This window comes from Arachis ipaensis, chromosome B08 (assembly GCF_000816755.2).
Source record: "Arachis ipaensis cultivar K30076 chromosome B08, Araip1.1, whole genome shotgun sequence".
NCBI classification, from domain to species: domain Eukaryota; kingdom Viridiplantae; phylum Streptophyta; class Magnoliopsida; order Fabales; family Fabaceae; genus Arachis; species Arachis ipaensis.
In genome coordinates, this window is record NC_029792.2 from 34,024,849 (window position 1) to 34,045,791 (window position 20,943).

Consider the following 20,943-nt stretch of genomic DNA (forward strand, 5'->3'; position numbering starts at 1 on the left):
ACTTTTATATTTATTTTTAAATTATTTTATTAAATTTATAATTTTAAAAATAAAAATATAAAAATTAATCTTTTTAAAAATAATAAAAAAACGATTGAACATGCCAGTTGAGCCGCCACAATTATATACAGCCATATGTCTGTCTGTCTGCCTTCCGTAACCCAGGATACACAATTAATTAAATAATGTCGGCTTCTTCAATAACTAACATCAGCATGTCTTGGTATTCCAATGTGCTACCTTCTGCAATTGTTGAACCCTGACCCTCTTTGCATTCTTCTTAATTTAATTATTTTATTAATTTAATCTCCATTTTCAAGTATCATCAACAAAATTTCCCCACACCATGAAACTCGTGACTCTCTTCTTCTTCTTCTTTCTCTCCTTTCTCATTACATCCTCATTTGTTTCTGCAGCCACTCTACAACAACAGGAAGGTAACATTTACATATTTGTTCTTTCATAATAAGTTAATCATGATGAGTGTGATTTGTGATGAAAAATTGAAATTGTGAATCAGTACAAGTTCTGAAGGAGATAGGAAACACACTTGGGAAGAAAGATTGGGACTTCAGCGTAGATCCATGTAGTGGAGAACGAAACTGGTCTTCCCCTGCTTCCAAATCTTACTCGACACTAAATGCTGTCACTTGTGATTGTTCTTTCTCTAATAACAATCTCTGCCATGTTGTTAGCATGTGAGTGTCATACTTTTACTAATTTCATATTCTATGATTACTTAGATGATATATTTTGAGTTTAATTTTCACGCTTTAAGCATGGGGTGAACTATGAACTAAATATAAGTGATTTCTATAACTAGCTCAAAAGCTTTCATATTTTGTGTGTTGAAATTAAATTTTTGAAAATTTTCAAAATTAAATTACAATACTTTTATAAAAGTTAAATTTTTCTAAGAGATTAAAATAAACAAGAGTTTAATTTTGATGCTTTAAAATTTTATATAATCACCCAATTTATCTATATTTCTAGATGACCATTCACATTGTCAATTACTACTTTTTGTTAACTTGCCGTAATTTGATTCACTTTTAAAACTGTTTTACACAAATTAAATTTAATAAATAACATTAAATTCTACGACTGAGTAAAGTCCTAAATCTTAAACATTCTTATGCAGCCCTAAAGAAAAATGCTAATACTCATAGGAAGTAACCACCAACATGATGATAACTATCCAAAAATTGTGTATAATAAATTGTCAATTTTCTTGAATTTTGGTAGTGTGAGTGATTAATTATTTTAGGCTCTCAGCGTATAAGAAGTATTACGAAAATATTAATAAGAATGAGAAAAAAAAGGAGTCAATTTTTTGTTTTATATGTTTTGGTTTTAAGGAATACGTTAGCAAATATGGTCTGAGTGTGACAATTATTGTGTTGATGAATGAGATTTATCCTACACAGAGTTCTTAAATCACAAAATCTATCTGGCACTATTCCTCCGGGGTTTGCAAAGTTGCCTTACCTGCAAGAAATGTAAGTAACCACACTCACATTTTCTTTTTCTTTTTCTTTCACCACTATCTTCGCTCTCACTTACTTGGTTTTCTCTCTGTTACAGTGATCTCACTCTCAACTACCTTAACGGCACAATCCCAAAACAATGGAGTTCCTTGAATCTTGTCAACCTGTAAACTCTCCCTTTCTCTCTTCTTTTAAGGAAAACATATGATTATAGGGAATGTAATGAATCACTAGTAATGCTGGATTCAATTATCTGGTCAATATGTGTAGTTTAATCATATCACTGGTAATATTGCATTCCAAAGTGATTGATGTACCTTTGAAGTGGAATTCTAATAATACCAAAAGCTTATGATTCCCAAAAATCTGTCATGTTTTCTACCCTTTCAGTTCTTTTTTGTTTTCTCTCTCTCACTCTTGTACATTCGTTAATCAATATATTTATATACAAGTATTAAGATATAGAGTAATAGCCCGAATAAGTCCCGAAGAATTTTTAGTTGGGCACTTTAATCCTCAACAAATTTTAATCATCAAATTAGTTCCTAACCTTTTATTTTGGGACTGATTTTTCTAATGAATAAAAGTTTGGAGACTAATTTGATGATTAAAATTTGTTTAAAACTAAAGTGTACGACTAAAAATTTCTTAGGAATTGATTTGGGATATTATTCTAAAATGTATTAATATGTGGGCATACCAAATTTTGACAAACAATGAAGGAGTATCTTCCTTGAGATTTAATCTTTCAAGTGCAATCTTCAATCCTACTTTGAAAAATGGATTTTGTATACCATATACAGAAATTAAGGCATGATAGTTTAAGTTTGAATAAGTATAGATTTCTGTAACGCAAATGTTAAACATAATGTCAATGCATTGCTGAATTCTGGACTTATAAAAACTGCAATCATCACATATTTCTTAAATTGTGGCAGTTCCCTTTATGGAAATCGAATATCGGGCTCAATTCCAAAGGAGTTAGGAAACATAACTACCCTGAAAAGTTTGTAAGTTATTTATTGTTCATACTAGAGTTTCTCCAATAGAAGTTTCATGAAAATTGCTGAATTAATTTGAAAATTGTATAGGTCCTTGGAGTTCAATCAACTCTCTGGTGAGCTTCCTCCTGAGCTTGGGAATCTTTTGCAGCTTGAAAGATTGTAAGCCCTTTGTAAACACTAGTCGTCTTATAATTGCTGAGGTTTAGTAATTTTTGTTGTTGAGAAATGATAGCCTGAATAAAATAGGCAGGTTTTCAGTTTTCAGATCATGAAACAATGGTTATTGAATGGATTAATGTGATGAAACTACATAACCGCATTGGATGCTGTAACAAACCAGGAGAGATCAAATCAGAATTTAACTCCTTTTAAATTTACTTATAGAAGGAGGGGAAAACACGTGACTGATTGAAATTTCAAAATATTGTTACTCCACATGTTTAGGGAAGTAGTTAGGATATGGATATTATAAATAAGGAAGCTGAAAAGCTTTTAGGTAGGGAATAAGTGGAGTGGTTATTTAGTGGAGAGTTTGGCCTCTCGAATGCCAAGTGAATCTTCTGTCATTACTTGTTCTTTCTTCCTTCTTTTCTAAATAATATTTCCTTGAGAGTATCATCTTGATACCTCAACCTTTCTCTATCCTATCTACTATCTCTCACCTCCTATTACTCTAATTGCTAATTATCTGCTACTGTACCTCTTGATATTCTGGAGTTAGTAAGGAAACCCTTAACAGATGCTTTGGTGGAAGTTCACCTCATCCCTTAACCATCTGGGGTTACAATTCCTACTCATGAAAATGGGATACATTTCATAGCCATCATTTCTTTTTGGAGATTTCTCATGGCAAGGGCATTAGTCATTATGGTCAGCAGTAGATATGCTAGCTTTGACCAAACAATAAAAAACTTATCCATCAATGCATGATTCAAAAATCGTAATTATGTGTATTTCAAAATTTACATGGCATGCTTTTCATTTTGGTACTTTACCAAAGTTTGGATAATCATTGATGCAAAATTGATTGCCAAGTTCATTAATTGTTATAGGCATAGTAGTTAGAATCTCGATTTAATTCTTAAAATCTTTTCTATATTACAATTTTAAATGAGTCAATTATTTTACAAAATTTTTAATAGGTCCGACGATTTTACGATTTAAATCTTATTTTATAAAATCCATAAGTGTTGACATTTATCCATTCTAGACTTTGCTCAATATATGGCACCCTGTTATAAGAGCGCCTTGTATTCTAATTTGTTTTTGTTTTATTTTATTTTTATAGGCATGTTACCTCCAACTTTTTTACTGGGAATTTACCCGCAACATTTGCTAGGCTCAGTAAATTGAATCACGTGTAAGTGTCTATATCTCTCTATTCATTCCTTTTACATCCCCTTATAGGCTTATACTGTAGTTTAATTTCATTAGTAATGTATCTTTGTTGATCACTCTCTTATTCTTCAGTCGACTCGGCGATAATCAATTTTCCGGAGCAATACCCAATTTTATTCAGAGCTGGACAAGTCTTCAGAGGCTGTGTGAATCTTTGATTTCTCCTGTGAAATTTGAACCTTACGTTGTTACTTTTTTTTCTAATTACACATTATCAATTGGTTTACCAAAGGAATGGTTCTTATAATTATGTTAGGGTGATCCATGGGAGTGGTATGAGTGGACCAATTCCTTCCGGAATTTCACTTCTGAAAAACCTTACTGACTTGTAAGCTTGGTGTTTTGAATTGTAGCCACCAATGCTTGAAAATTCAGAACTGCTTAGGTGTTGTGTTTTCAACATGCTTAAAACATGCTTTGCAGGAGAATCAGCGACTTGAAAGGACCAGATTCTTATTTTCCACCACTCAGTAACTTGACAAATTTGGGAACACTGTGAGTTTAATGCTTGCATCTTTTTTCTTTTTATTTTGTGAGTTAATAATGCCTCACTAAGAAATGCTCTTAGCAATGGGAAAAAGTTGATAGCAATGCCTTTTTGATCCTCAATTGTTGAATTGTTTCCAGAGTACTGAGAAGTTGCAATCTTATAGGATCGGTTCCTGACTATCTTGGAAATGTAACTACTTTAAGATCATTGTAAGTGATGCTTTATTCTTTTCAATTACTTTTTGTTGGCAATATGCTTCTAACTCAGAAGTTTGATGCACTGAATGTACTTTTTTCAGAAATTAGAGACATTTATTTTTTTTGCATATTGTGCTTGTTTATTGGATAGAGTGCATCGATACGTTTCCTCTCATCAGTCTTTTGATTACATTGTAGGAATTAAACATTTTCATGTTGACTTTTTTATTTCTTTACTCTCTTAAATAATACTTGTTCTGGACATCATTTCATTTTCAGAGACCTCAGTTTTAACAAATTAAGTGGAAGTATCCCAAACTCCCTTGGTGTCCTAACAGACATGAATATGCTGTAAGAAATCTGTATTAGTTTGTTATCTTTTCTTACACTGAAAATGAGGACACCAGAAATTTTCTAGTTTTCTTGTGTTATTCAATTTCCTCTAGCAGCTAAGATTCATTAGAGTTTTATAGTTCACCTACAATTATTACTGTAAAAACCATCAACAATTGTAATAATCAAATGAATATATAAAATTGATATTTACAGTGGTTGCCAAAAATTTGCATCAGTCAATAAATACCATTTTATTTTCATTACTTGTATAATCCAAGTATCAAAATTCTAGCTTTAACACTGAACTGGCACTCAAACAAAACCTAAAGCTGATTGGATTCATAGAGATTCCTGCTCAACCTAGTTGAAGTAGATCAAAACAATGTTAACTTGTTTGCAACAAGATAGCAAGCATTTTATACATATATGCATTGACTTGTGTAAAAGCACAATGCACATACTCCAAAATAAGTATCGATAGTGCGAACCTAGATAAATTAATTAAAGGATCCTAGGGGAAGATCCAAATTATTGAGGAAATAGGATTTTATTTACTAGTTTCAACCTTGTGGTTATTCATCAATTTGTACAAATTGACTTCTTGATAATGTTTTTACCTAGGTACTTAACTGGAAACTTTTTCACTGGACCACTGCCGAATTGGATTGCTAACCCGGACTACACGTGAGCAATTCTGCATTACTTTTATGATTTCTTGCATTAAAGTAAATGTTTCGCTTAGTACATTATTCTTAGGATTCTTCTGTGCTACCAAGTGCTCCGTGCAGTGGTTTTAGTCCATCTTTGATTCTAATTAGTTCATATATATGCAGGGATCTTTCATATAACAACTTCAGCATCGAAAAGCCAGATCAGTTGACATGTCAACAAGGAACTGTGTAAGAACCATTTCATCTTAATACCTTTCATGTGTTTGTCAATTCTAGGAATTTATCCGAGACTTGACCATTTCTTAATGTGCCTCAGAAACCTATTTGCATCAGCTTTGAAGGGAAATAACTCGTAAGTTTATACTACTCATGCTAAATTATTTTTTTGATACTCATATGCATATAGCTTGAACTGATGCTATTATGCTCACTTTTTATGCCAATCTATATTTTCATAGGGGAACTTATCCATGTTTGGGGATCACCAGCTGTCCTAAACGTAAGTTGATTTGTTATCGACCCTCACCTCATTGTTTACAATATAGAGTTGTAGAAGTCTTCTCACATGTAATAATATGATTGATAGTTGGGATGTATTTATAGTTACTCAAATGATTAGAAAGTGCTAAGTGAAAAAGTAATTGTTTCTTAACATGTTAAATTGTAAATGGATATTTTTTACTGCCACAATATTCTCTAGAACCTGTTTATTGTGCTTGCTTCCTTTTATTGACTTTTTGCATATTTCATTTCCAGCTTCATACTCTCTCCATATAAATTGTGGTGGGAAGATCATAACTTATAATGGAAACATTACATATGATGAAGATTCACAAGAAGCTGGACAAGCAAAATCTCTTCGTAGTGGATCAAACTGGGCAGTTAGCAACACTGGTCACTTCTTTGATAGTGGGGTTGTGGACTATTATACATGGTCTAACACGTCTAAGCTTGCTATGAACAATGCCGAGCTGTACATGAATGCACGTGTTTCGGCACTTTCTCTGACATATTATGGGTATTGCATGGGAAATGGAAGCTACACAGTAAATCTCCATTTTGCTGAGATAATGTTTACCGATGATCAAACATATAGTAGCCTCGGAAGGCGTGTATTTGACATATATATTCAGGTTCGTGGTGTCATCATTTCAACTTTTTCAATGACATGTATGAGCAATACCTTCTGGTATACACTTTTTTAACTAAATCTAATCTTTAATAGAATGGTACAAAGTAGTCAGTTGTCTCAGTTCTTTGATTTGATTTGTTAGATTCACTCACCATCATTCGAAATCAATTTCTAGACTAAAAAATATAGAGTTGTACACAACATGAACTATGTGTATTTGGATTGAAGTATTGCAGAGGAAGTTGGTGCTAAAGGATTTTGATATTGCAAAAGAAGCAGGAGGAGTCGGTAAGGCAATCATAAAAAATTTTACAGCTAATGTGACTAGTGGCACCTTGGAGATCCGCTTACAATGGGCCGGGAAAGGGACAACTGCTATTCCATTTGGATCAGTATATGGTCCTCTTATATCAGCCATATCTGTCAATCCAGGTTACTTCTACTTTTCTTTAGTTTCTTTCCTCTTTTATTTTTGTCTGCCTTGACTTTCATCATTCAATCTTATGTATTTTATCATAATCTCACAGACTTTACACCACCATTGGAAAAAGAAAGTAACAATAAAGGAAGTGGTATACCTGTGGGGGCTATCCTTGGAATTGTATTCGCTGGAGCACTTGTCATTATTATGGTATTTGGTATAGCTTGGTGGAGAGGATGTTTAGGACAAAACAGTTCATTACATAGAGGTAAGAACTAAGATGCTACTACAGCTTGATATGAATTTGCTTGCATAAATGCTGATTAATTATCTTGTCAACTCTTAAATACAAACATGGATTATCTTTTTCATTTATGCCAATGTTCTTATAATATGTAATATGTAAATTTCCGAAAACAGATATCTTAATTCATTTTTCATTCTCCTCTTGTTTGGCTTCAACTAACAGACCTACAGGGTTTGGATTTAAAAACCGGCATATTTACCTTAAGGCAAATCAAAGCAGCAACAAACAACTTTGATATTGCTTGTAAGATTGGAGAAGGAGGGTTTGGTCCAGTATATAAGGTATTGTGGACAATCGGTTAAATTATTTTATTAGAATTTGAAACAGTATCATTTTTCTTTTCTAGTTTCTAGTGCACTAAAAAAAATAGTTACAACCATCTGAAAATGCAGGGTATTCTTCCAGATGGCACAGCAATAGCAGTTAAACAGCTTTCTTCTAGATCGAAGCAGGGGAATCGCGAGTTCACAAATGAGATTGGCATGATTTCTGCTTTGCAACACCCATGTCTAGTTAAGCTCTATGGCTGTTGTATGGAAGGAGATCAAATGTTGTTGATATATGAATATATGGAAAACAATAGCCTTGCCAGTGCTTTGTGGGGTAATGTTTCTTTTCTCTGTATATTTGAGTTTGGTATCTCTTTCATTAATAATCTAAAATGTTGTATACAAAATATATATGCATGATCATTTGGCTATGTTATCTAATTTTTCTGTTACTATTGCAATGAAGGCAAAGAGAAAACTCAACTGAAATTGGACTGGTCAACAAGGCGCAAGATTTGTATAGGCGTTGCTAAAGGCTTGGCTTACCTCCATGGAGAGTCAAGATTAAAAATAGTTCATAGGGACATCAAGGCTACTAATGTGTTGCTGGATAAAGATCTAAACCCAAAGATATCGGATTTCGGTTTAGCCAAGCTTGATGAAGAGGGTCAAACACACATAAGCACTAGAGTGGCTGGCACTTAGTGAGTTCTTTCTTTTCTTAAAGCATTTTAAGAAACTTCTTTGAGATCTTTGTGACTTATGAATTTTGAAAAATGTATCTACATTGTTACTGAATGTATGAATGTTCTATGTTGTAGTGGATATATGGCACCCGAATATGCAATGCGTGGTTATTTGACAGACAAAGCAGATGTGTATAGTTTCGGAATTGTTGCCTTGGAAATAGTTAGTGGCAAAAGCAACAACATGGGCTGGCAAAGGGAAGAATGCTTCTCTCTTTTTGACTGGGTAACTTATCCTCTTGTATCTGCTGCATTTATTTCAATCTGATTGATTGTCCTTTTCGAATATATATGAAGATTATGATTGTTATATTGAAGTTTCTTTAAAACTTTCATTCAATTTTTCAGGTATTGCGACTTTTGTGAGAAATTCGTTCGTGCTCCTAGAACTCATTAATTCTTACTCTAGAATTCAAACGTCACAACCGCTTATTGTTTAATTTTGATCAACCTTTTTACTGTTATGAATTAAAATGAGTGGTTGTAAATGTTTCTAGAACACGCATTAGAAGCATGCAAGAATTTCTTGACTTTACTATAATCTTCAGTGTCTAATTGCTTCTTGCTCAACTATACCGATTCCCTACTTTATTTTCATAACAATTTTATAGAGATAGCTTAGTCCCTTAGATTCAATCAATTTTGGTTTTAATTTATTTTGTTTGCATATTGATGACAGGAATTAACTACAATCTATAATTTGTTTTCGCAGGCTCTTCTCTTGAAAGAGAAAGGTGATCTAATGGACCTAGTTGATGAGAGGTTGGGTTCACACTACAAAAAAGATGAAGCAATGCTCATCATCAACGTGGCTCTTCTCTGCACAAATACCTCTCCATTGAACCGGCCAACCATGTCGTCAGTGGTAAGCATGCTCAAAGGCAAAACCGCTGTACAAGAAGTGGTGCCGGACACGACGCAGGTATTTGGCGAGAAAAAGTTAGAGATGATCCGAGAGTATTACCAACAGAAGGGGAAAGATAAGATTCCAGACACTGAAGATGTGAGCACATCAACTAATGAAACTGCTGTATTTGTAGCTAATTCAGAAGACAATTCAATCAACATGGATTCTTCTTATTGGGAAAAAAGTGGTAGATGATCAACAGATATCTCCATGTATATTATTTCATATTGTAATCCAACCAATGTGGAAATATCTTGCATTTTCTCTATGTGATGTTGTATTTTATAGTTTATAACACTGAGTAGGACAACAACTTTGCACAAGGTTTTGTAGACTCCAAGGATCAAGAGAGGTAAATACAAACTGGAGATGTATTTAAAGCCCGGTTTGTAGATTGTCATTTTGATGAATCAAAATTTTCAACATTAGGGGAAGAGAATAAGCTTCCTGAAAAGGAACTTAACTGGAATGCATCATCGTTGATGCATTTAGATCCTCGATCAAGGCAATGTGAACTAGAAGTTCAAAAGATTATACATTTGCAAAGAATAGTAAATGAATTGCCTGATGCATTTTCCGATACAAAGAGGATAACTAAATCTTATATACCAGCAGAAAATGCTCCAATTCGAATTGATATCCCAGTAGGACAAGTAGCCACTGAAGCAAATTCACGCCAGAAGCGTGACAGGTCTGTCGGTTCCAAAGACAAAAATCTTCGAAAGAGAAAAGAGGTAAATATTATTCCTGTTGAAAAAGACATAGTAGAGACACCTGCAGTTATCCAAAATTCTGATATAACGCCAGAAGATGTTCAGGTACCTGAAAATTGTGAAAATGACGAGATCTCGATAAATTATGTCTTTACAGGAGAGAAATGGGATCGAAATAAGACAATTGTCGATGAAATATTTGCATATAATGTGGCATTAAATATCATGCATAAAAGTAAGGATCTTGAGTCAAGATCAGTCGAAAAATGTCGACAAAGGAATGATTGACCAAAATGGAAAGAAGCCATGAAGGCTGAGTTAGACTCACTTGCAAAACGTGAAGTCTTTGGACTTGTAGTCCGTACACCAAAAGATGTAAAACCTATTGGATACCGGTGGGTATTTGTGAGAAAACGAAATGAGAAAAATGAAGTTGTGCACTACAAAGCCCGACTTGTGGCACAGGGTTTTTCACAAAAGCCCGGTATAGATTATGAAGAAACGTATTCCCCTGTAGTGGATGCGATAACATTGCGTTATTTGGTCAGTTTATCTACATATCATAAACTACATATGCATTTAATGGATGTAGTAACAACTTATTTGTACAGCTCATTAGATCATGATATCTATATGAAAGTTCCTGAAGGATTAAAGATATCTAAATCATCCAATGAATATTCGCAAAGGTTATACTCAGTCAAATTGCAAAGATCTTTATATGGTCTGAAGCAATCTGGACGAATGTGGTATAATCGTCTTACTGAGTATCTGGCCAAAAATGGATTCAAGAATGATGATATCTGTCCATGCGTTTTCATAAAGAAATCTGCATCTGGGTTCATTATAATTGCTATATACGTTGATGATTTAAATATCATTGGAACTTGGAACTCCTGAAGAGATTCCAACAATTATAAAAACTCTAAAAGAAGAGTTTGAGATGAAATATTTTGGAAAGACTAAATTTTGTCTCGACCTGCAGATCGAGTATACAAAAAAATAAGATCTTTATTCATCAAGTGACATACACAGAAAAGATTTTATATGGATAAGTCACATCCCTTGAGTATACCAATGATCGTAAGATCTTTGGATGTGGAGAAGGATCAATTCCATCTTAAAGAAGAGAATGAAGATATCCTTGGTCTTGAAGTACCATATATTAGTGCCATTGGAGCGCTAATGTATCTTGCTAATAATACGCAACCTGACATATCATTCGCGGTGAATTTACTAGCAAGGTATAGTTCCTCTCCAATCAGAAGACATTAGAGTGGAATCAAGCAAATCTTTCGATATCTTCATGGAACGGTTGATATGGGATTGTTTTATCCCTATGGATCCAAGTCACAACTAGTTGGCTATGCAGATGCCAGATACTTGTCTGATCCACACAAAGGGAGATCTCAAACAGGATACCTGTTCACATATGGTGGTACAGCTATATCATGGAGGTCCACGAAACAGACGATTGTTGCAACATCCTCTAATCATGCCGAAATACTAGTGATTCATGAAGCTAGTCGCGAATGTTTTTAGCTCACGAGTTTGATCCAATATATTCTGTCATCATGTGGACTGATTGATCATAAGATAGCTCTAACTGTCCTGTTTGAAGATAATACAGCATGCATTACTCAACTTAAAGGCGGATACATCAAAGGTGATAGAACAAAGTATATTTCTCCCAAATTCTTCTTCACTCGTGATCTTTAAAATCAAGAGACAATTGATATCCAACAAATCTGCTCAAGTGACAATCTGGCAGATTTATTTACAAAGTCACTCCCAAAACCCTCCTTTGAAAAATTGGTACATCAGATTGAGATGCGTTGATTTTAAGATATTAAATGATGTCGATAAGAGAGGGAGACTGTACTCTTTTTTCCTTGGTCAGGTTTTTTCCCATTGGATTTTTCTTGACAAGGTTTTTAATGAGGCAGTCCCCATCACAAAGGATATTGTACTCTTTTTCCTTCACTAAAGTTTTTTCCATTGGGTTTTCTTTAGTAAGGTTTTAATGAGGCATAATCCTAAATGGTCATCTGATAAACCCATATTTCATGAGTTCTTTTGTGCCTAATTTGAGTGATTTATACAATCCTTCACCTACTTATTCACATTAATTGCATGGTTTTACTTTCTCTTCCTTATTATGTGATGTAAATGAAAAACATGTTTCCTAAGCTTTAAAATTAATTAATTTAATTACATTTATTTCCATTCGATGCCGTGATTAGTGTGTTGAGTAGTTTCAGATTTTCTAAGGCAGAATGGCTAAAAGGATGGAAAAGGAAACATACTAAAATGGAAGGAGAAAGCAAAACGGAGCTTTAAGGAAACTGGTATCCACGCGATTGCATGGATGACGCGATCGCGTGCCAAGCACGAATCAGCAGCGACGCGGCCGCATGATTGATGCGACCGCGCGCCTTAAGCAGAACGCATATGACGCGGTCGCATGACTGACGCGACCGCGTGGCAAGGAAAAGCTCCGAATGACGCGACCGCGTGACCCACGCGGACGCATGACAGAGGCCACGTATCAGAAATTACAGAATACGCCCCCAGCAATTTCTGAAACCCTTTTTGGCCCAGATCCAAGTACAGACTGCATAGACCAGAGGTTATAAAGTGTGGGAATGCACCCATTCAAGAGAGCTCGCATATTTTATTTTCAATGATTTAGATTTAGTTGAGAGGGAGATCTTCTCTCTCTCTCTCTCTTAGGATTTAGGATTTCTTCTTGTTTTAAGAGTGACTCTCAATCCAGGTTTTATATTTCTTTGTTTTAAACTTCCCTTTCACTTTATTTATTTCAGTATCTGAATTGGCTATTTACCTTTATAATTGAATCTATGAATTCTTCCATGTTACAGACTGTTATTTGAATTAATGATAATTGAGGTATTTTCAGTTTATGATTGTTCTCTTTGATTTAAATTACCATTGCTTCCCATCTAATGACATTTTTATTATTCCAGCAATTTTACCTTTTCCCTTTTTGGTCCTGGTTAAGAATTCAGTAACTCAACAGTCATTAGACTCAACATAACTGATAATCGTTATCTTGCTAATTGAGCTGAACTTAAGTAATCCCAACCCTTTCTTAGAAAATAAACAGGATTCAAAGGTCAATTTAATTAGTCCCTTGACTTTCCTTTGCTTTAGTAAAGGTTGATCAAGTGGAATTTAGATTCAACTTTCATTATAGTTGAGAGAGATAACTAAGTTGGACCTCTAATTTCTCTTACCTTGCCAAAAGTCTGCTTTACAGTATTTATTTATTTTAATTGCCATTTACTTTACTTGTCATTTAAATTACTTGCTTCTCATCTTCTAAACCCCGATTACAACCTTTATAGCCAATAATAAGAACATACTTCCTCGCAGTTCCTTGAGAAGACGACCCGAGGTTTGAATACTCGGTTAACAATTTCTAAAGGGGTTTGTTACTTGTGACAACCAAAACGTTTGTGCGAAGGGATTTTTGTCGGTTTAGAGACTATATCTACAACGCAACTGTTTCTATGAATCTCTTTACTGGTAAAAACCCCAACGCCATCATCCAAGGGAGAGTGTTGTGATAAATATGATGATGTGGATGACCATTCAATACATGGGCGATTGATTTTCCTATGAAAGAGTGAAACTCCCAAGTTAAATTGAGCATTAATGAAGTTTGAAAATTCAAAGCTTCACTCATGTATAAATAGAGGCTTAAACCTCAGACAATAACATCAATAACAATTCTTTCTCTCTATTTATATTGTCTATATACAAAACTTTTCCTCTTTCTTTCTTTCATACGTTACTACATATATATATATATATGAATCATCTCTTTTATATTGAGATAGTAATTGTGGTGAATATTACTACTAGAGTTATCTAATTATATTTTACATTTTGTATTTGTTACCTCTTTCTTATTTATTTATTTAGTTATTTTACAACAATATTGTGTTAATCACTTATTTAATTTTGTTAAAAAAAATTAATTATTTAAATATAAAAATATGTTATAACATGGAATAAAAACTATTTGTGAGTGGGAAAGTAGTCATTATTGACTTCTCTCGAGAAACTACTTGAATTTATATTTTCTAAAAGGGAAAGTATGTGGAACCAATGGAATATTTGTACGATACGTACAATGGAAGTTTATGGAGTATTAGAGATATAACTATTAGTGTTACCTTTTTTCATTAGCGTAAACTTCTGGGATGAGTGGTATCATGACCTGGTATTAGAGCTTTAGATCCGAAAAGTCAAGAGTTCGATAATTGATGAACTCCAAAATCAGCTTACGCAACGGTACCAATTTATTTTTAAATTTTATTTTGTTTAATTTAAATTATATTATATCCAAATTTTATTTATAAATTGATCTAATTTAATCTAAATAGTAATAACCTAGCATAATAACAGTTTGTACTTGTGTATGTTCTTAACAACACCAATATAATTCATAATTATAGAAATATATATACAGGAAGAAAATGAAAAAGAGACTTAAAATGTTGATGATGTTTCACCTTTTAGCTAACATTTACAAACTCATTATCCAAAGATTTTTCTACTTTTCTCTTACCCTGGATCTTAGAAGACTTATCTAGGCTCATGCTCATTGTTTTTTTTTTGTATATATTCCGAGCTTGAATACAAGGATCCACTGCTATAAGGTTGATGGAAACTCTCTAAGCTTACCTCATTATGTTGAAAACTTGATGAAGTTGATGGTTCAGATTCAGCAGCAGGGTCCAAACCAATTGAGTGCAATATGATTTCAATCTCTTTCACTACATCACTCATTGGAGGCCTCTCAGCTCCTGATTCTTCAAGGCACATCATTGCAAGATCAACAAACTTGTCGAAACCATTCAGGGCCAAGCCATCTCTGATGGCTCGGTCGATGAGTTCATGCAGGCCATACATGTCCTTAGTCTTGTCAATTGAATTCCTGACCACTTTCACAATGTATTTCCCTCGTTCTATCGGCTTTCTTCTGGTTATCAGCTCTAGCATCAGTACTCCAAACCTATACACATCACTCTTCTCAGTCAACTGCTGACTTATGTAGTATTCCGGATCCAAGTATCCCTGTATTAAAATTAGAATGAAAATTATATTACCTTGTGATACAAGTTTGAGAAACTATAGCACTATACAATCAATCATCAAATGGTATCTGGAAACGATTGGTACCCCTAGAGTTGAGTTGTTTAATTGATTTGTGCTAGTAGGTCGAGTTAATACAAAGGATCGCTTGAGTAACTTCGGCATAATTGCTCAAAATGATAATATGTGTGTGATGTGCAACAAGGAAGTTGAATCTGTCCAACACTTATTTGTTATTTGTGAGTTTGCTTGGCAGGTTTGGTATGCGTGGATTGCTCGGGGTCCATAAGAGAACATTTTGAGAGCTGGAGGACGATGCCTGTGAGAAAAGACGAGCGTAACACATGGTTAGTGGGGTTCTTCTCAGTTATATGGAATATCTGGCTTTGTAAAAATGAATTCATTTTCCAGAATAAGACAACGGTCGTGGTGGAATGCATTGCTAGATCGTTTTGTAGTTCGAAAGAATGGTGTGAAAATAATTCATGTTGTTGATGGCTATATCGGAGATGACATAGGAGTTGCTTCGTTTTTTTATTGTTGTATGCTCCACCGAGTGTGTTGAACTTGTTTGTCTTTCAAAAAAAAAAATCAATCATCAAATACTAACCATTGTTCCTTTAACTTGAGTGGTGACATGATCTTTCCCATAATCTAATATTGGTTTGGATAGGCCAAACTCAGCAACTTTTGCATCAAGCTTCTCATCCAGCAAAATGTTGTTTGATTTGATGTCCGTGTGTATGATTGGAGGATCGGCGTGTTCGTGAAGATAAGCGAAACCCCTTGCAGCTCCAAGGGCTACTTTTATCCTTCTATGCCACCCAAATCTGATACCTGATTTCCCTGCATAGATCACATCATATGCATGCTATAAAATTACAAAACTAATTTCTGAAGTAAGTTCAAGCTTGATGTGTAAAAGAACCTGTGATAGTATCCTTCAAGGTTCCATTTGGAACAAACTCATAAACCAGCATCTGTTCCCCTTCTTCAAAGCAGAATCCAACTACTCATATATAACAATTTAAATTCACAATTGAATAAAATTTGAAATATTCATGATAACTTTTTAATATTGCTTTATAATAAAAATCTGGTATTAACTTCCTTAGCCAAGTTAACTAAGTTATCAGTAATAGAATTATCTTCCTTAGATATTTTAAGTTTTTAACTTTTTCATTGTAATTAAATATTTTTTCCTATGGAAAAAAAAGAGAAAAAAAATTGAATAAAGAAAATCTCAATCAGCTAAACACGAGAATTTCATGCTTGGATGCAAATTTTAATAAAGGTTTACTTTGTTTACAAGCCACTGAATAATAATTGAATGTTTATACTATAGCAATTTGCTAATTTCCTCATTGAATTAGTATAAAATTACTAATTTTTTTTATAGATAATATATAATTTAAATTTTCAATATAATAGTTGTATATTTACTATAGTTATAGTAATTTGACTATTGCCAAAAATCATAAACTTTTTGTGTTTACCAAAAAGAAGGTACTGTGTATATTAAGAGTCTTTGGCCTACAGAAAAGATATGAACATAAATTTTCACTAATTCACAAGATAATTGTCGCACAAATCTTTGTTCACTAATTTATCTTAAGCATTATATTCTCATGCATACCTCAAATCACTGGTTTTACCAACAATGCTGAAATGTACCATTCATTCTTCTGAATCCCATCAAGATCAAGCTTTCTACCAGCGTGCCATCTAAGTCTGTTGAACCCAAATCAAACATTGGCAAATAAGTTCCATTAACCTGTGATCCAAAGCAGAAGAAATGTTCAAGCCAGAAAATCCCCCCTGGCCTCAACACCCTATACACATCATATAGCAAAAACTCAAGCATAGTCTCTGGCAACCAATTCCCTATGAATTCCATGGAATGAACAATATCAAGTGTGTTCTCAAAGAATGGAAGCCTCTGAGATATGCTGAGATGAATTGGAATCAATCCCCTTGATGTGATGCAATGAAGTGGCTGAATGGACTGTCCAAATCCAGTGTGCTTGTGATGATTGTCACATTCCTTTCTTTCATCCTTGCAGCAAATGTCCCTGTTCCACCATCAATGTCAAGTCCAATATGGATCGTGCTGTCGGATCTTTTCGTCCCAAGAACTTGGTCTATCATCAAGTCCACCATCATCAAAGATCCACCTACCTTTTTCCCTTCCTTGCAGATCAAAGCAATCTTTACAGTACCCTTTATTGTTCTTCCTCTCAATGAGGCACTTGTGGCTCTTACAAGTATAAGGATCCCAAACAATGTTGCTATCTGGTGGAATTTCCCAAAGGCTATCTTGCAAATCTTGATTTGGCTCAACAAAATCTTTTGGAGACTTGGGATGGCACCTTCTTTTAGGGAGTGGCTCACACCCTTTTGACACAAGCATTTGTGCAAACACCTCATCTGCAAGGCATTCACCTCCTATGTCATATGACATGTATTGGTTCAACTCATCTTGGAACCTCAAACACACCGCACCAATTGGAGAGTGAATCTCCTCTGATCCTATCCATTGCGAGTATTCGAAAGGGAGCTTGTAAGAGGCAAGTGCAAGATTAAGCTCTTCATTCGAAGACCTTTCGCCATTATTGTTTCTAGAATATTGCTTATCTTGTTGGCGCGTTGTAAGATCAATGAACAATGCTTGGACAAGAAGGTTAGTTGAATCGAGCCTACGGTGAAGCTCAGACAAAAGTGAATGGCTAGCAGCAAGTTGAGATTTTGTGGCGTTGAGTTCTTGCAAGATTGAGTTAAAGTTATTATTATGATGAGGAGGATGATGATACAAAGAGCTAAATGGGCCAGTAACAATGTATATGTTGACAAGGTTTGTGACTATTACTAGCACAAGGGGATTCAACTTATGTTTTAGGGTGTGACTATGACTATGTCCATGTTGATGATCATAACCTTGAAGCTTTTTTGAATACTCTGCTTGCTCTTCAGCTTCAATTCCCATTTCTTTCATCCCTCAAAAGGCTTAGAAACGATGGGGAAGAATTGCAAAGACAAAAATAAAATTATCAACATGGAACTAATGATGCTTCACAAATATATATTGGTTTTTCACAGTACTCTAATTCCGATAGATCAAAGACTTATCTACGGCTGATTAAAATTTTATTTAATGATTTATTGCTGACCAATAAATTATTGTACATTAACGAAAATTGATTTAATTGTATTTTAATAGATATACTATAAAATGGTTTCTTTCCAAATGCATCAATAATATTTGGCACATGTTTATTAGTTTATTTAGCAAAATATTTGTGAAGTAACATACATATGATAATTATTATCAAACAGAATTATGCAAAATAAATTGTCCGTTTCTTGAAGTTTACTATTATGGTTTGTTATTTTACATTCTCAATGTATAAAATCAATAAAAAAATATCCTTTTCAAAAATAAATATGTTAACAAGTGTGATGGGACATGCGAGTATGGCAATTGATGAAAAAATATATGGCCTATACAGAGTTCTAAAATCACAAAATTCTTCTGGCACTCTTCCGCCGCAGCTTGCAAGGTTGCCTTACCTACAAGAAATGTTAGTTCCACACTCACATTTTCTGTTTCTCTTTCAAATTCTATCACTATCTTGGTTCTCACTTACTTAGTTTTCACTGGTTGTTATAGTGATCTCACCTTCAACTACCTTAACGGCACAATTCCAAAGCAATGGAGTTCCTTGAATCTTGTCAACATGTAATTTCTCTCTCTCTCTCTCTCTCTCTCTCTCTCTTTTTCTCCTTTAATTTGGTCTCTCATATTTTTCTTCGTTATATGAGGAAGATGAAAATGTCTTAGATGCACCAAGTTGAAGTTGGTGCATTGTGCACTAAGCTATTGAATAGTGTGAGTGATTTTGCGTTAGGGTGCAGGATGCAGATTTATACCATTGGATTACCTTGATGCATGATCTACCAAGTTCAATCCCATGCATCGTAGCATGGTCTGTGTAGAACATATGATTATAGCTATTTTTAGTGTGAAATGTTTCACTCTCTTAGCCCCTCAGATTCGATTATACTAATTTCATTCAGTGCTTGACATTTCAATCATGGTTCATGTTTCATGATAATGTCTACTATTAGTTAGCTTATGATCTAAACTTTGTCAAATATAGAAATGAGTTAGTACAATTTTGTAGGACACTAAGAGGGTGTAAATCTAATAATTTCTTCATTTCATCATTTTCATGTGCATGTTGTTTTAGTTTGAAGTTGTTAATTGTCTTTTGCTTTTCTTATGAAACATGATTCTAATATTAAATTTTAATGTTCCCTTTCGCCAGTTCTCTTTATGGAAATCGTGTAACAGGTTCAATCCCAAAGGAACTAGGAAATATAACCACTCTCAAACGTTTGTAAGTTTCTGGTTTTCCAACATAGCATTTCTGTTCCAGTGGAAATTGTTGGGAGCAAATTAAAGTTTATTGAAACATTGTAAGCCCTTTATAATTGTTACTATTATTATTTCAGAAAATCAATGTGTTACCATTTTATTATTATTTTACTGATTGGTTTCTACTTCTAAAGTTTTAAATATATGGTTTGTTCTTTGACTGATTGGTTTTTGACTTCTTACTTCTAATAATTTTACTGAAGAGTTGCCTGCATCATTTGCTAACCTCACTACACTGAAGAACATGTGAGCTTCCTTATTTTTTTCTTCTGCCTATTTTGTTTCCCTAGGCTATATGTTATTCTAGTATCTAGTATCTAGTTTTAAGTTTTGTTTCTTGCTAACCATCTTGTAATGCAGTCGACTAGGTGACAATCAATTCTCTGGATCAATACCCAATTTTATTCAGAACTGGAAAAGTGTTGAGACAGTGTGAGAAATTTTTCCCTTTTGCTTTGTGATCGTCAACTTCTTTTCTATTGTTTTATTCATTATTGTCAACTTTTCATCCTCCTCCATGCATAAGCTACACAATTTTCATCTTATAATTGCAATGCGCCTCCTATTCTAACGTCCGAATAATCTGCAACATCAACAACCTCATTTCCTTATCACCAGAGGATATAATTAAAATCACAGTGAAAACATAGTATGTTCAAATAATTACTGCAACAAACTACTTTAGTTGAGTAAGAAGTAAAAGTGTAAAACTAAAAATTTACTGTAGTTGTATAATAGAAGTTTACAAATATTGAATTAGAGAATATCTCCACAAAACTGGCACGAAAACTTCCTCAAATAATCACTACTATACAATTTGGGAAGCACAAAAGAATATAACTTTCATTTTGTAATATAATAAATCTCTTGTATGTCTTCATATTACTGGGAAAAAAATATTTTGTTTCAAACATTCCTCCACCCCAACAAACCCCTTTTTTTTCTTGTGAATAATAAAAATATTTAACTATAGAACTAATAATGGTAATTTGCTGCATACTCCATGCAAGAATCAGTTAAATCAACACAAAAACAAAAACATGTAAAATGAAATTTTCCAATTAGATATAGATACCATTAAAGAATAAAAACTAAGGCACACCATCTCAAAACAATCAATAGAACATATGAAAAGAACAATGACAACAGAAATATATAGATAAAGGAACATCACTATATCTCTCAGGAAAGCCCAACTCCAATTAGATATATTTTCATACTATTTGAATTCTATTGGTATGTTTTTATTTTGTTGAATTAATCTAGTTTTATTCAAGTAATTTAAAATTTTTAATATAGGCAGATA

General features: G+C 33.7%; 2 protein-coding genes, 1 long non-coding RNA gene and 1 pseudogene across 4 annotated transcripts; 2 read left to right on the forward strand and 2 right to left on the reverse strand.

Annotated features, from left to right (window-relative positions):
- Nucleotides 159-9,765, forward strand: LOC107613228 (probable leucine-rich repeat receptor-like serine/threonine-protein kinase At3g14840). Of its 2 annotated transcripts, XM_016315128.2 has the most exons (24): nt 159-437; nt 521-698; nt 1,428-1,499; nt 1,585-1,653; nt 2,426-2,497; nt 2,579-2,650; nt 3,780-3,851; nt 3,962-4,033; nt 4,146-4,217; nt 4,313-4,384; nt 4,517-4,588; nt 4,856-4,927; nt 5,534-5,596; nt 5,746-5,811; nt 5,900-5,935; nt 6,042-6,082; nt 6,340-6,716; nt 6,952-7,147; nt 7,243-7,404; nt 7,606-7,724; nt 7,836-8,046; nt 8,179-8,416; nt 8,534-8,684; nt 9,171-9,765. In XM_016315128.2, the coding sequence occupies exons 1-24, from the start codon at nt 347-349 to the stop codon at nt 9,558-9,560; spliced, it is 3,036 nt and encodes a 1,011-aa protein (XP_016170614.1). In that variant the 5' UTR covers nt 159-346; the 3' UTR covers nt 9,561-9,765. The 2 variants fall into 2 exon arrangements, with proteins under 2 accessions (XP_016170614.1, XP_020964934.1); XM_021109275.1 differs by lacking the exon at nt 4,856-4,927.
- Nucleotides 14,676-16,182, reverse strand: LOC107610902 (probable leucine-rich repeat receptor-like protein kinase At5g49770). The gene is made up of 3 exons (XM_021108209.1): nt 16,177-16,182; nt 15,813-16,073; nt 14,676-15,184 (listed from the first exon to the last, which is right to left on the reverse strand). The coding sequence occupies exons 1-3, from the start codon at nt 16,180-16,182 to the stop codon at nt 14,693-14,695; spliced, it is 759 nt and encodes a 252-aa protein (XP_020963868.1). The 3' UTR covers nt 14,676-14,692.
- LOC107614509 lies at nt 16,069-18,313 on the reverse strand (annotated as a pseudogene).
- On the forward strand, nt 18,713-19,564 carry LOC110265470. The gene is made up of 3 exons (XR_002351612.1): nt 18,713-18,780; nt 18,870-18,938; nt 19,528-19,564. It is a non-coding gene; the product is annotated as an uncharacterized LOC110265470 (long non-coding RNA).

What these genes read in the sequence shown, in the direction of transcription:
- LOC107613228 (XM_016315128.2), top strand. Translation starts at nt 347, where the DNA reads ATGAAACTCGTGACTCTCTTCTTCTTCTTCTTTCTCTCCTTTCTCATT. An exon ending in TCCTTGAATCTTGTCAACCT is followed by an intron (nt 1,654 to 2,425) that starts GTAAACTCTCCC and finishes AAATTGTGGCAG; the next exon opens with TTCCCTTTATGGAAATCGAA. An exon ending in ACTAGAGTGGCTGGCACTTA is followed by an intron (nt 8,417 to 8,533) that starts GTGAGTTCTTTC and finishes TCTATGTTGTAG; the next exon opens with TGGATATATGGCACCCGAAT.
- LOC107610902 (XM_021108209.1), bottom strand. An exon ending in CTCAAGTTAAAGGAACAATG is followed by an intron (nt 15,185 to 15,812) that starts GTTAGTATTTGA and finishes ATTTTAATACAG; the next exon opens with GGATACTTGGATCCGGAATA.